The 12,026-nt window shown below is 48.1% G+C and overlaps 1 protein-coding gene across 2 annotated transcripts in view; it reads right to left on the reverse strand.

Moving 5' to 3' along the window:
* Nucleotides 1-12,026, reverse strand: part of NF1 (neurofibromin 1) — a 310,275-nt gene that overhangs the window by 8,000 nt on the left and 290,249 nt on the right. For both annotated transcript variants that reach the window (XM_056865591.1, XM_056865590.1), the window contains 3 exons: nucleotides 3,607-3,749; nucleotides 3,206-3,252; nucleotides 1,058-1,274 (listed from right to left, as the gene is read on the reverse strand). In XM_056865591.1, the coding sequence (XP_056721569.1) occupies nucleotides 1,058-1,274; nucleotides 3,206-3,252; nucleotides 3,607-3,749 (407 nt within the window). The remainder of the gene's footprint in view (nucleotides 1-1,057; nucleotides 1,275-3,205; nucleotides 3,253-3,606; nucleotides 3,750-12,026) is intronic.

Genomic DNA, 12,026 nt, shown 5'->3' on the forward strand with positions numbered 1-12,026 from the left:
AGATGTACAGTGTGCCTTTTAGTCAAATGACTCTTGAGGCAGCTTTCAAACTACATATTAAATAAACACAAAAGAAACCTATTGTTTATTTATTTTGTATGTTGATATCCTGGTTCTTCAGAGACCTGCTTGAGGCAGCTCACAAAATCAGAGATAAAGTCGTGAAAATTCAGCCGTAATCGTCTATGTCCAGGGAAAGCCCCAGGCCCCGATCTAATTCCCTACGAACTTTTAAAAGTGAACAGTCAATGGTGGGCTGACATTCTTGCTCCTGTTTTTACACAAATTAACGCATCAGGAGCTATTCCAAAATTATGGAGACATACCAAAGTAGACCCAATCTTTTAAAAGGGTCAGCCTTCTGACCCAAGTTGTTATCGTCCAATCAGTCTACTATCTTGCTTCGGCAAATTGTACTCCTCTTATTTATTAAAGAAGTTGCTTGATTGGATTGAGAGTAATGACATCCTTGGCTGGGAGCAGATTGGCTTTAGAAACGGTTGGTTTGTTACGGACCATTGTTTAATACTCTCTCACTTAGCGGAGAAATATTCCTCTCCCCCAAATGGCACCCTTTATGCTGGTTTTATGGAATATTACAATATTCAAGCAAATTTGCATGAATTTGCATATTTATTCCAATTTGTTTCTCTTCTGGAAAGGCATGCAGCTTTGCAAAATTCCATTTCTGCAGCCAATGCCAAATTCTGCACCTGTGCAGCATTCACCCTGTCTTGGGTGTTACAGATTTATGAATCAGGGCAAAACGAGACCAAGCAAAAGCCACAGAGCTGACAATGAGAAGGAGCAGTTACTACCGGCTCCCTTACCTTCCCAGAGAGTGATCAGGCTTATCAAGAGAGAGAAATAGAGGTCGTACGCAAACATGTGGGCCCATTTAAGGACAGAGCCCCCCGGGGGGCATCTTGCCCAACAGCGAGGAGACCTTCAGCTGCCAAAGTGAGGAACTCCAAGACCTGAACGTTTGCAGTCCCTTAAGGAAGTTTCAACGGCTCCACTCTTGACATGAGCCCATGGAAAAGAGTAGCAGACTGACCTGGGGAATGCTGGGAAGTGGCGAGCGAGGTCATGGAATTAGAGAGGTTAAGGTTCGCAGTAATGCTGAGCTGACTCTGCACAGCAGGTGGGTACGGAGACGTCGGCGTCAGCAGGGACTCCTCGCTCGTTTCCTCATCAATGCCGGGCAAGTACGTGTCAATCAAGGCATCGAGGAACTTCACTATCAGCTCAGCGTAGTCTGGGATTTGTGTTTGCTAGAAAATGAGAAACAGGTCAGTCCTTCAACTCCCTTAACGTATCCATATCCAGCTTTTCCATCCACCAGGCCTTGCAAAGCGGGGTGACAAGGGACTCCCAAGGGATGTCTGCCAATAAACAGGCATATAAACAGCCATCCGTTCAGCCTTCCTTGGGGGCTGCCAAGGCGAGCACTTTGCAGAGAGCAGCAACTCTGTGACTGAGGAGCAGCAGGGAGCCCAAGGAGGACGAGAGGGCCTGACACTACAGGCATGAGTAAAGAGAGATGAACAACAGGCGAGACACAGGAACAGCAAAAGGGGGAGGGGACTGGCCAGTGACCCTTGCTGCACCTGTATGCGGCCTTGGTTTGTCTGCCCCACACATTGGAAGCCCCTGTCCTATGGTGAAGGTCTCTGTTGCTCACTGAGAGTCAGACTACACAGGTGTGACTTTTAGAGGGTGTTTATGCTGGAACAAATTTTGCTAGTCTGTATGGTGCCACCGCACATGTTCTGTGAAATGAATCTCAAAAACAGTGAGGCTAGAAACTCCCCCCCTCCAGCAATTGTTTTTCTCTCTGCTGTTCTTTAAAGCAAATGCGGTATTGTGGAACTATCACAGCCACGACTCTTAAGAATTTTTTCTTCCCAGTTCCTGGTAGCTTCCAGAGATTCTAACTGCAATATTCATTGCAGTGAAATTTAATGCACAAATGGCTGCCTATCACCAGACCAGTCTTCTGGCTGACACCAGAAGACGGCATACTGAAGCAGGAAGGCATGCTCAGGTCACCTCACAAGGCGACCCCAGCTGCAGCTCAGGATGTAGCTTCTTCCTGAAAAGCCATGAAACCTGCCCTCACCTTGATTCTCTCTCTGGCTAATGAGAATGTTCAGACAAAGGCGGGTTTCATAAATATTTCAAATAAATAAGTAAAACAAAACCATTAAAAATACAAACCAAAGCCATGACAACGTTGTCATAATTAAGTAATAAATGTAAATGGAATGGGGGACCGAGATAGACCATGCTGGAAATCGTAGTACAGTATTCCAGCAAAGGCAATGGAATCATTAAGAAATCAGCCAGATGAGCTCGGCCTCTGCCTGCTTCCACCTGGTGGGTGAGCTGCTCCATTCTCTAAAGATGTCAGAACTGCATCAGCTAGTTTATTGCTGTTGGAGCCTGGGTCAGTTTCCCAGCATCCCGCTACCAGTGGTTTGGCTGCCGCTAAAAGACAGCAGGGTGAATGAAGGCTGTGTGGTGGTAGGTTGCACCTTTATATCAGCAACACGACCCCTGATTCCCTGGAAAGCTATCTTCCAACATTGCTACTCGCTTTAACCAGGCACAGAGTTCTTCACATCACTAAGGCAGCCCTTGGCTTTTCTACCAGCACTCTGGATATTGTTCAAGGTAACAGGGGTATCTATCCCCTGTGCTGCAGAGATGCCTGCCACAGCACCTGCTCTGAAGAGAGGACCCAAGGGCCAGTTTCAGCTCCTCAGCACCCAAATTCTGTCAGGTGTTGCCTTGGTGTACAGACTCAATAGAGCCCCGTGGCTCAGAGTGGTCAGCTGCAGTACTCCAGTCAAAGCTCTGCTCACAGTCTGAGTTCGATGCCAATGGAAGTCGGTTTCAGGAAGCTGGCTCAAGGTTGACTCAGCCTTCCATGCTTCTGAGGTCGGTCAAATGAGTACCCAGCTTGCTGGGGGTAAAGTGTAGATGACTGGGGAAGGCAATGGCAAACCACCCTGTAAACATAGTCTGCCTAGTACCGGTAAACGTCGCGATGTGACATCACCCCATGGGTCAGGAATGACCCGGTGCTTGCACATGGGACTACCTTTACAGACTAAATGGCCACAAAAAATCAACATGAAAGACATCTTTTTCACTTCCAGTGGGATTTATCATGGGTTTAAGAGAGGCCTAATTCCCTCACCTTTGAAAATGGTCCTGCAAACCTCCATAAGCCGTTAAAACCAAAACCTGCAGCCAAAAACAAGAAAAGGACTATTAGCGTGCTGGAGTGGAAGAAGGTTGTATAATTTTACTAGAGTGGTTAGGTACAAAAGTTTTAAAAAATTCAGTGACATTAGAAAAATTTGGAGTTTTTTCTCCTATTAGAAGCGAAACTTATTTTTGCATCTGATTGTAAGGGTATAATTGCTTCCTTCTCTGATATTAATAAAATATATTAATCCTATACTCCTGTTGAACTCAACAAGTTAATAAGGAACATATTGATTCATCATAACTTTGATATGTATTCATGCAATTTCACAGTAACTTGGGTCAAGTCCAGAAGAGACGAGAGACCCAGATGACTAACACATTACATACTTTGTAGATAAGAGGTTTGGTACTGGGGTGGAGATTCTTCATGATAGACCACACTCTGAACAATGCCGTGAATTGGATTCAATAAATTTGGGTCCTGACACTGCGTCAACAGGGTGTTTATCTTGAAATCCAGTAAATTGTGCCTAGGCAACAAAACACAAAAGATCCAGTTAACCAGATATTATTTCATAGTTTGTAAATTTCAATGCAGCGAACAAAAGAATCATAAAGCTTATTTAGCCAACAAACCTAAATACAACATCTAAGTTGTACCTTAGGGTATGGCAGACAAATTCTCATTCCTCAGGGAAACTGCAATTCTGTCAAAGGGGATTTGGGAACTCTTAACGGCGAATTCTCACTTTTTCAAATTACAATTCTCAGGATTCTTTGGAGCAAAACCCTGCTGTTGCTATCAGTTTAGGAAAATCAGCTCCAGTTACTCAAGCTGCCTCTAACCATGAAGAAAGGCAGGACATAAATGTTTAAATAAATAAATAACGAGAGTGGCTTCATGACTATCACCTGTGTTCTTGGAGTATATGTGGAAAAGCCATGAAATTTTAAGACATGAGCTTGAGGAACTTTTCCAGAGATGGAATGGTAAAGCAGGGCCAGTCTATTAAGCATGAAAGATGGAATGCTGGGCTTGGGGGAAAACCCTGCCAGGAGTCCCATATAATTGCTCCCACTTTCCAGCAAACTGCTTACTAGATATTTATAATTTTCACATTATCTCCTTGAAATCCTTATAAAAGCTCTGCAAGGTAACTAAATATTAACTGCATATTACCAAGGAAACCGAGGGGCAAAGGATGAGAATGGCCTGCTGAAGGCCACTAAGACGTGATACTGGAACCACGAACAACACATGCTCTCAGTCATGATGCTACACCAGTTCCTACACACTCTTATTTCCCCACTGAAACCAGGCTGGGGAAAAGACACTAGCAGAGCTGCTAGCGAAGGCAGAAGGTCAGTGGACTGGCTGTCTGCCCAGCGCTCACATGCAGCCCTCTCTTCTCCTTAAGGGAGAAAACATGCAACTGATCTCCCCAAACTTTGGAGAGAGAGCTGAAGTAAGGAAAGCAAGGAGCATGCAGAGGCAGGTAAGGGAAGTGCTTGTGTGTATGCAAGTGAGATGGGAGGGTTTGGAGTCAACGAAAGGGTTTACTTAGGTTAATTGTTTATTTAGGAAATATATCTCTGCCGTCTCTCCAGAGACCCATTTCTCACAATCCTTTCCTTTTATCCCTTAGAAGCTCCTTGATCAATTGATCTTGAGCAGCATATATCTAGTGTTGGAGGGATATAAGGACTGAAACAAATCTTGCCACTGACAATGTAGCCTTGGGGTCCCTGTCGCTTAGTAAAAAAGGCATTATGTCAGTCACAGAGGCATTGGATTTGTATGTTAAAAGGGGGGAAATATAGTGCAATCGAAGTTCCTCGTAAAAGCGGCATTCCAAAAGGGCATGAGCTAATGAGTCAATAGCCAGAAGAGCAAGGGCAGATCCTGTCTGAGTATGGTATATTCAGAATTCTGCCCTGCATTACCATAGAAGGGTTAGCATTCAATCTAGCCAAGCAAAAAGCTCTACAAAGACAAGGAGTTGTCAGATAATATGTACAGACACCTTCGCATACAGCTGATTGTCTCTGAGGCGTTGCAACACCTCTCGAACCAAGGCAATGTGATCATCCATGGTTTTAGAGTAAATAAGAATATCATCTAAATAGACCATCACTCCTTTGAACAGTAGATCATGGAGTATCTCATTAATGAGTTGCATGAAGACCCCCGGGTGCCCTTTTAAGCCAAAAGGCATCACCATAAATTCGAACATTCCAAAGCAACTAGAAAAGGCAGTCAGAGATTCATCCCCCTCCCGGATTCCGACTCTGTAATAAGCCTCGACTAAGTCCAATTTGGTGAAAATGTGTCCCTCCTTTAACTGTCCCAAGAGATCAGAAATGAGGGGGATGGGATAAGCATTTGTTTGCGTAACAGCATTGAGTTTTCGAAAGTCAATACACAAACATAAATCTCCTGTTTTCTTACATACGAAGAAAGCCGGTGCCGAATAGGGCGAGGTGGAGGGTCGGATGAAACCGCGAGCCAAGTTCTTGTCTAAGAATTCACGGAGCACCGCCTGTTCCGTAGGACTCATCGGGTAGATTTTACTCTTTGGTAGTTTTCCATCCCCCACTACTTCGATAGCACAGTCTGTCCGGCAGTGTGGGGGTAATACATCACACTCCTGCACATTAAATACATCTGCAAAGTCCTGATAGTCGAGTGGCAATAGGGTCGGACTGGAGGTGTCCGAGATCAGGGCAGGAGTTGGTTTGACTATGGTTTTAACGGCCACAGCATATCGAACATTGGGCACAATAGTGAACTTGATTTGTTCCCAATGGTGGCCAATTCTCATTGCCACTCCGTGAGTGTGACGGTCGACTGCCACCCCTGAAATCACTGCCATCCATTTGAGCAAAGTGAACAGGTGCCGGTAAAGGAACTGACTGCACTTGGAGTGCCTTAAAGGTGGTTTCGTTAATTAACGAGCGGGCACACCCTGAGTCTATTAAGGCTTTAACTTGTAGTTGAGGACCTTTTCTATAATGTTGTAATATCACATCTACATACACAGACTCTTCTACTTCACTCACCATGACAGGAGCCTTGGGTTTCGCAGGAGCACCTGCGGAGGTCTGCGGTATCGCTCCCTCTACCGCAGACCCAGTCCGTTTTTTGGCTGGTCGAGGGGAGACTCCAAGTTAAGGGCTGGGGAGTCCCAGTGGTCGCTTTCCTCTGAAGATGTGGGGCTACTCTCTCTAGGAGTAGTAATTGTAATCCTGGACACCGACGGGTCAGCTGGCGTAAGGTCCGTCGTCATTTCTCCGGCGTGTAGAGCTGGGGGCACTTTTCGTCTTGGAGGGATGCTCCGCTCGGCTGCAGTGCCTCTCCCCCGGGCGTGTCCTCTCCCGTGGGGAGTCCCACCTGGCTGGGGAGTGGGACTCGGCAGCCCCGGGCGTGACGGACAAGTGACAACGAAGTGACCCATGGCACCGCAAACGAGGCAGGCTCCCCTTTGAAACCGCAATGCTCCGTCTGGTCGTGGTTGAGCTGGCCTCCATGGGGTCTGAGGAGCGGCAGGTTTGGGAGGGTTTTTCTGGCTTCCCCCCTCCCTGGCTTGCCGTTGGGCAAGAGAAATAAACTGGCAGCGGCTTTCCACTTCTTCCGCCAGTAAAATCCACTCTTTCAAGGTGGCTGGGTCTCGATGCATGTATGCCCAGTTTAGAATCTCAGGATGCAATGCTGCTCTGAAGTAGTGCACCCGGGTGGCTTCAGTCCAGTCCACTATTTTATTAGCGAGTCTTTGGAACTCATTCGCAAACTCTTGGACTGAGGAGGATCCTTGACGGAGTTGTAGGAGGGCCGCTTTGGCCTTCTCCCCTTGAAACGGGTCCTCAAAACGCCTTCTCAACGCTCGCATGAATTCATTAAGCGACCATATGGAGCGGCCCCGGGTGTCAAACTGGAGGACCATCCATTCTGCAGCCTTTCCAGCTAGAAGTGAGGAACCGAACCTTACTCGACTGTCTTCTGTGGGAAAGGTATGCCCTTGTTCTCTCATGTAACTGTCCACTTGGTGAAGAAAACAGGGCAATGCATCCGTGGAGTCATCAACTGTCACACGCAATCGAGGTTGCTTCCACTGCACCACTGGTGCCACTGGTGGAGGTGCCAGAGGCTGTCCCGGCACCGGCTGTGGTGGAGGCTGCTGGCCGGGGTGTTGTTGTCCCGGCTGTCCCGGCAGCGCTTGTCCCAGAGGTTGCTGTGGTACTGGCTGCGCCGGAGGTTGCTGGCCGGGGGGTTGCTGGCCTGGGATCGGTGCCTGTGCAGGTGCCACTTGAGCTCGCTGCAGGCGACCGTATTCATGCATCAACATGTCCATTTGGTCCTGCATACGGGCCATACGATCCAAGAGCTCTCGGTTTTGAAACCTTAAGGCATGGATCTCCTGCTCAGCCCCCCCAGTCCGTCGGGCTTGGCTGGCTCGGTAGTTTGTATTCCAGTCGCCCTCCTCGGCATACAAGTCCTCCTCCTCCTCATATTCCTGGATGTCAGGAGCAAAGGTGAGCCGCTGCCTGCGCGCTACATCCCAGGGCAGGCCAGGTTCTGGGGAGCTCAAAGACAATGAGGGGAGAGACCAGTCCGATCCCCCGTAAACTTTCGCCCGCGCTCCTGTTCCTGCCGTTGCCCGTGGCCGAGCAGCAGCCGCATCTGCCAACAGTTGCTCCTCCACCCGCCTCTGGTCAGCACGTGCGCGGTCCACCTCGAGTTTGGCAGTAGCGGCAGCTGTCACAATTGGTTCGGCCCCCTGCTCCAGGAGCATTTGAAGTTCCTTGAGCTGGCCCAACAGCGGTTGGACCTGTCGAGCCAGGTCCGCAGAGGCAGGACCGAATTCTGGAGTCAGTATCTTCTTGACGTCGGCCGCCATCACAGTAGCCAGTGTGAGATCCAAAAGAACCAGGACTGTCCTGGCGGCAGCGTTCTGTGCTTCCTGGCAACATAAGGTGGGATCCAGAACAGTTTGCGGAACCTCTCCCATGAAAGCTTCCGCCATTGGGAAACAGAACTCGGACCCCAGGATCGGGGCCGCCGACACCTGTTGCGGCCCGCAGAGCGCAAACTCAGCCAACAACCGTGTTAGGGTAGCAAATTCCTCTTGCGCCAACCGGACCTCCTCGAGTAAAATATCAAGTCCCAAAAGGTTGTTGTGGGATCGTAGATCAGCGTCCCGAGTCCTCCAAGGGGTCGCCGCTGCAAGACGACACCACTGATCAATCACCTGCCCAACCAGCCGGGTGGACTCCGCATAAGTCCGCTGCGCCTCCTCCCAGAAGGTACACAGAAAGTCAGGGTCCTCGGGGAGCTCGTCGTGCGCCCCGAGTTGAGGAGACGAGTGTCCAGGCGAACCCTCCAGGGCTCCAGCCAAGGTTAACAAGTAAGGATAGGAAGACTAGTGTCCTAATGTAAGCTCTAGCCCTGCGGCGAACCCATAAACAGATTCCAGCAGACGGCAAGTCCACGAAAGCAGTTTTATTGGTTATAATCGACAGGTATCAGAAGCCATATTTCAAAAGGACACTAGTAAGGGGCAAAGGTAAGGCACAGGCATATACGGAAGAGCAAAAGGAGATAACTGGTAACCCAGGCAACCCCCCCTCCCAGAGGCAGGAAGGAGTACTTGGCATTTCCCACAGTATGGGAATCTATGAAGACTAAACACGGGGCACAGACTGGCCTTGGACAGAATAGCACAACAGCACCTGGAGGCAGCTCAATCACACTACCGCATACCATCCTCATGGCTTGCTCCTAACAGTTAAGCTAACTGGCCTGTAATTTCCTGGGTCCCCCCAGAACCTTTTTTATAAATGGGTGTTACATTGGCCATTCTTCAGTCCTCTGGTACAGAGGCTGATCGAAGGACATATTACATATATTTGTTAGAAGTTCAGCAATTTTCCATCTGAGTTCTTGAAGAACTCTAGGATGAATACCGTCTGGTCCCTGTGACTTGTTAGTTTGCAGTTTGTCTAGACGTTCTAGGACTTCCTGCCTTGTTATCACTATTTGCCTCAGTTCCTCATTTTTCCCTCTCCAAAATCTCTGTTCAGGAGAAGGAATCTGCCCTGTATCTTCAACAGTGAAGATATGAGAAGAATTCATTTAGTTTTTCAGCAATCGCTTTATCCTCCCTTAGAGTTCCTTTACTCCCATTGTCATCCAATGGACCAACCGCTTCCCAAGCTGGTTTCCTACTCCTAATATACTTAAAGAATTTCTTATTGTTTGTTTTGATGTGTTTAGCAATAAGCCCCTCAAAATCTTTTTTTGCATCTCTAATTATCTGCTTGCATTTCCTTTGGGCAAGTTTGTGTTTGCGTCTGTTCGCCTTGTTTGGGAAAATCTTCCAGTGTCTGAAGGAAGACTTTTTTTCTCTAATTGCTTTCTTCACCTTACCCGTTAGCCATGGTGGTGACCTCTTGGACTTATTACTACCTTTCCTGACCTGCGGTATACAAGCTAGCTGAGCCTCTAGTAATGTGGACTTGAGTAACCCCCAAGCCTTTTCAAGAGATTTAACCCTCTTAACTGATCCTTTCAACTTCCTCTTTACCAGTTTTCTCATTTTAGAGAAGTTCCCTCTTTTAAAGTCAAAGGTAATTGTATGAGATTTCCCAGTCACTTTCCCACTTACATCTAAATTAAATTTGGTGCCATTGGGATCACTATTGCCAACTGGCTCAACTACATCCACATCCTGCACTAAGTCACCGGCAGCACCACAGAGTATTAAATCCAGGATTGCTTCCCCTCTGGTTGGGTCTATGACCAACTGTTCGAGGGCACAGTCATTTAGGATGTCTAAAATTTTTATCTCTTTGGCTTGTCTAAGCATACATTTATCCAATCAATATGAGGGAAGTTGAAGTCTCCCATTATTACTACTTCATTACCTTTACATGCTTTCCTAATTTCATTCTCCATCTCAAGATCACCCTGAGCCATTTGGTCAGGGGGCCGGTAGAACGTCCCCAGTACTAAATCTCCTTTGGGGCCCGGAATCGTCACCCATAAGGATTCTGCGGATGAGTCTGCCCTTTTTATGGTCTCTAGCTTATTAGACACTATGTCTTCCTTGATATACATAGCAACACCCCCTCCAATACGCCCTTCCCTGTCATTTCTATACAGTTTGTAACCAGGGATGACTGTATCACACTGGTTCTCTCCCCACCAGGTTTCTGTAATGCTCACTATATCTATGTTTTCTCTTTAAACCATGCACTCTAATTCCCCCATTTTTGCTTGGAGGCTTCTAGCATTAGCATAGAAACACCTCCACACTGTTTCTCTCTTTCGACTTGCCTGGCATGTGCCTTTGGGCATCTTTAAGTGGCTATCCATCTTTTTTTTTTTCATTCCCATTCATATCTAAGTAATTCCTATGTGGGCAATCTGAAGCAATTTTCCCTTTGTCCGTGTGAACTGAGTTTGCCCGAACCGGATTCTTCTCAGCTCCTGTCGGCTTTCCCCCCAGGTTCAGTTTAAAAGCTGCTCTGCCACCTTTTTTATATTACGCGCCAGCAGTCTGGTTCCATCCTGGTTCAAGTGGAGCCCATCCCTTTTGTATAGGCCCGGCTTGTCCCAAAATGTTGCCCAGTTCCTTACAAATGTAAAGCCCTCTTCCCTGCACCACCGTCTCATCCACGCATTGAAACTCACCAACTGTGCCTGCCTAGCTGGTCCTGCACGTGGAACAGGTAGCATTTCTGAGAAAGCTACCTTGGAGGTCCTGGCTTTTAATCTCCTGCCTAGCAACCTAAATTTGGATTCCAAGACCTCCGGACTACAATTCCCCACGTCGTTGGTGCCAACATGCACCACAACCACTGGCTCCTCCCCAGCACTATCTACCAGACTACCTATATGATGGGTAATGTCCGCAACCTTCGCATCAGGCAGGCAAGACACCATGCGGTTCATGCACCCGCCAGAAACCCAGCTATCTACATTCCTAAGGATTGAATCCCCCACTACAAGAAGCCCCCTCCCCTCTGAGTTTAAGGTGTAGTTTAAAGGCGGCCAACCACGCCCTAGCTTCAAGTGACATTTGGCCAAACTCGGAACGAAGAGTAATGCCAGCAACACATCGAGGGGCATTTAGGAGTTTTCGTAAGAACTGAAGCAGTGGACGATCTATAGCAGGGGTCCTCAAACTACGGCCCCCGGGCCGGATCCGGCTCCTCAGGGTCCTGAACCCGGCCCCTGGCCTAAAGTATTAGCCAGGGAAGCCGTAGTTCTTCTTAAGGCCACCCCGCCATTCTTTCTCTTCTCTCATTGACTGGGAAAGACGCCCATCACCGTCCCTCTCGGAAGCCGGCAACTACAAACCACCTTTCATCCTGTTTCCCTCCCTTTGCTTCATTCGTCCAAGTTAGCATTCTACCCCGCCTTCTCGTGGCGTTGCTGGCCAATCAAAAGACCTGTCGACGTTAAAGGGCCTCAACACCCCCTCTTCTCTACCCAAGCAGTTACCTCGAATGGAATTTTTTGCTTGGTCGCCGCGTGCCACAGCCCCCTCATCTAACTTCGCAACAATGCCTTTTAGAGAGAAGAGGCGAGGCCATGATCGCCGCACCCCCTTTCTCGGCAGCGCGCTGTTGCTGCTGCCTCAGTTGAGCTGAATCATTGTCAACCCCAACCCCTTTCTGACTATATATTACTCTTCCTACACACTTGACACAGAGACATTGTCCTTCAGTGTTACTCCTCTGAAGATGCCTGCCACAGCTGTGGCGAAACGTCAGGAAAGAAAATACCAAGACCACGGTCACACAGC

The sequence above is a fragment of the Euleptes europaea genome, chromosome 19 (genome assembly GCF_029931775.1).
Source record: "Euleptes europaea isolate rEulEur1 chromosome 19, rEulEur1.hap1, whole genome shotgun sequence".
Lineage (NCBI taxonomy): Eukaryota > Metazoa > Chordata > Lepidosauria > Squamata > Sphaerodactylidae > Euleptes > Euleptes europaea.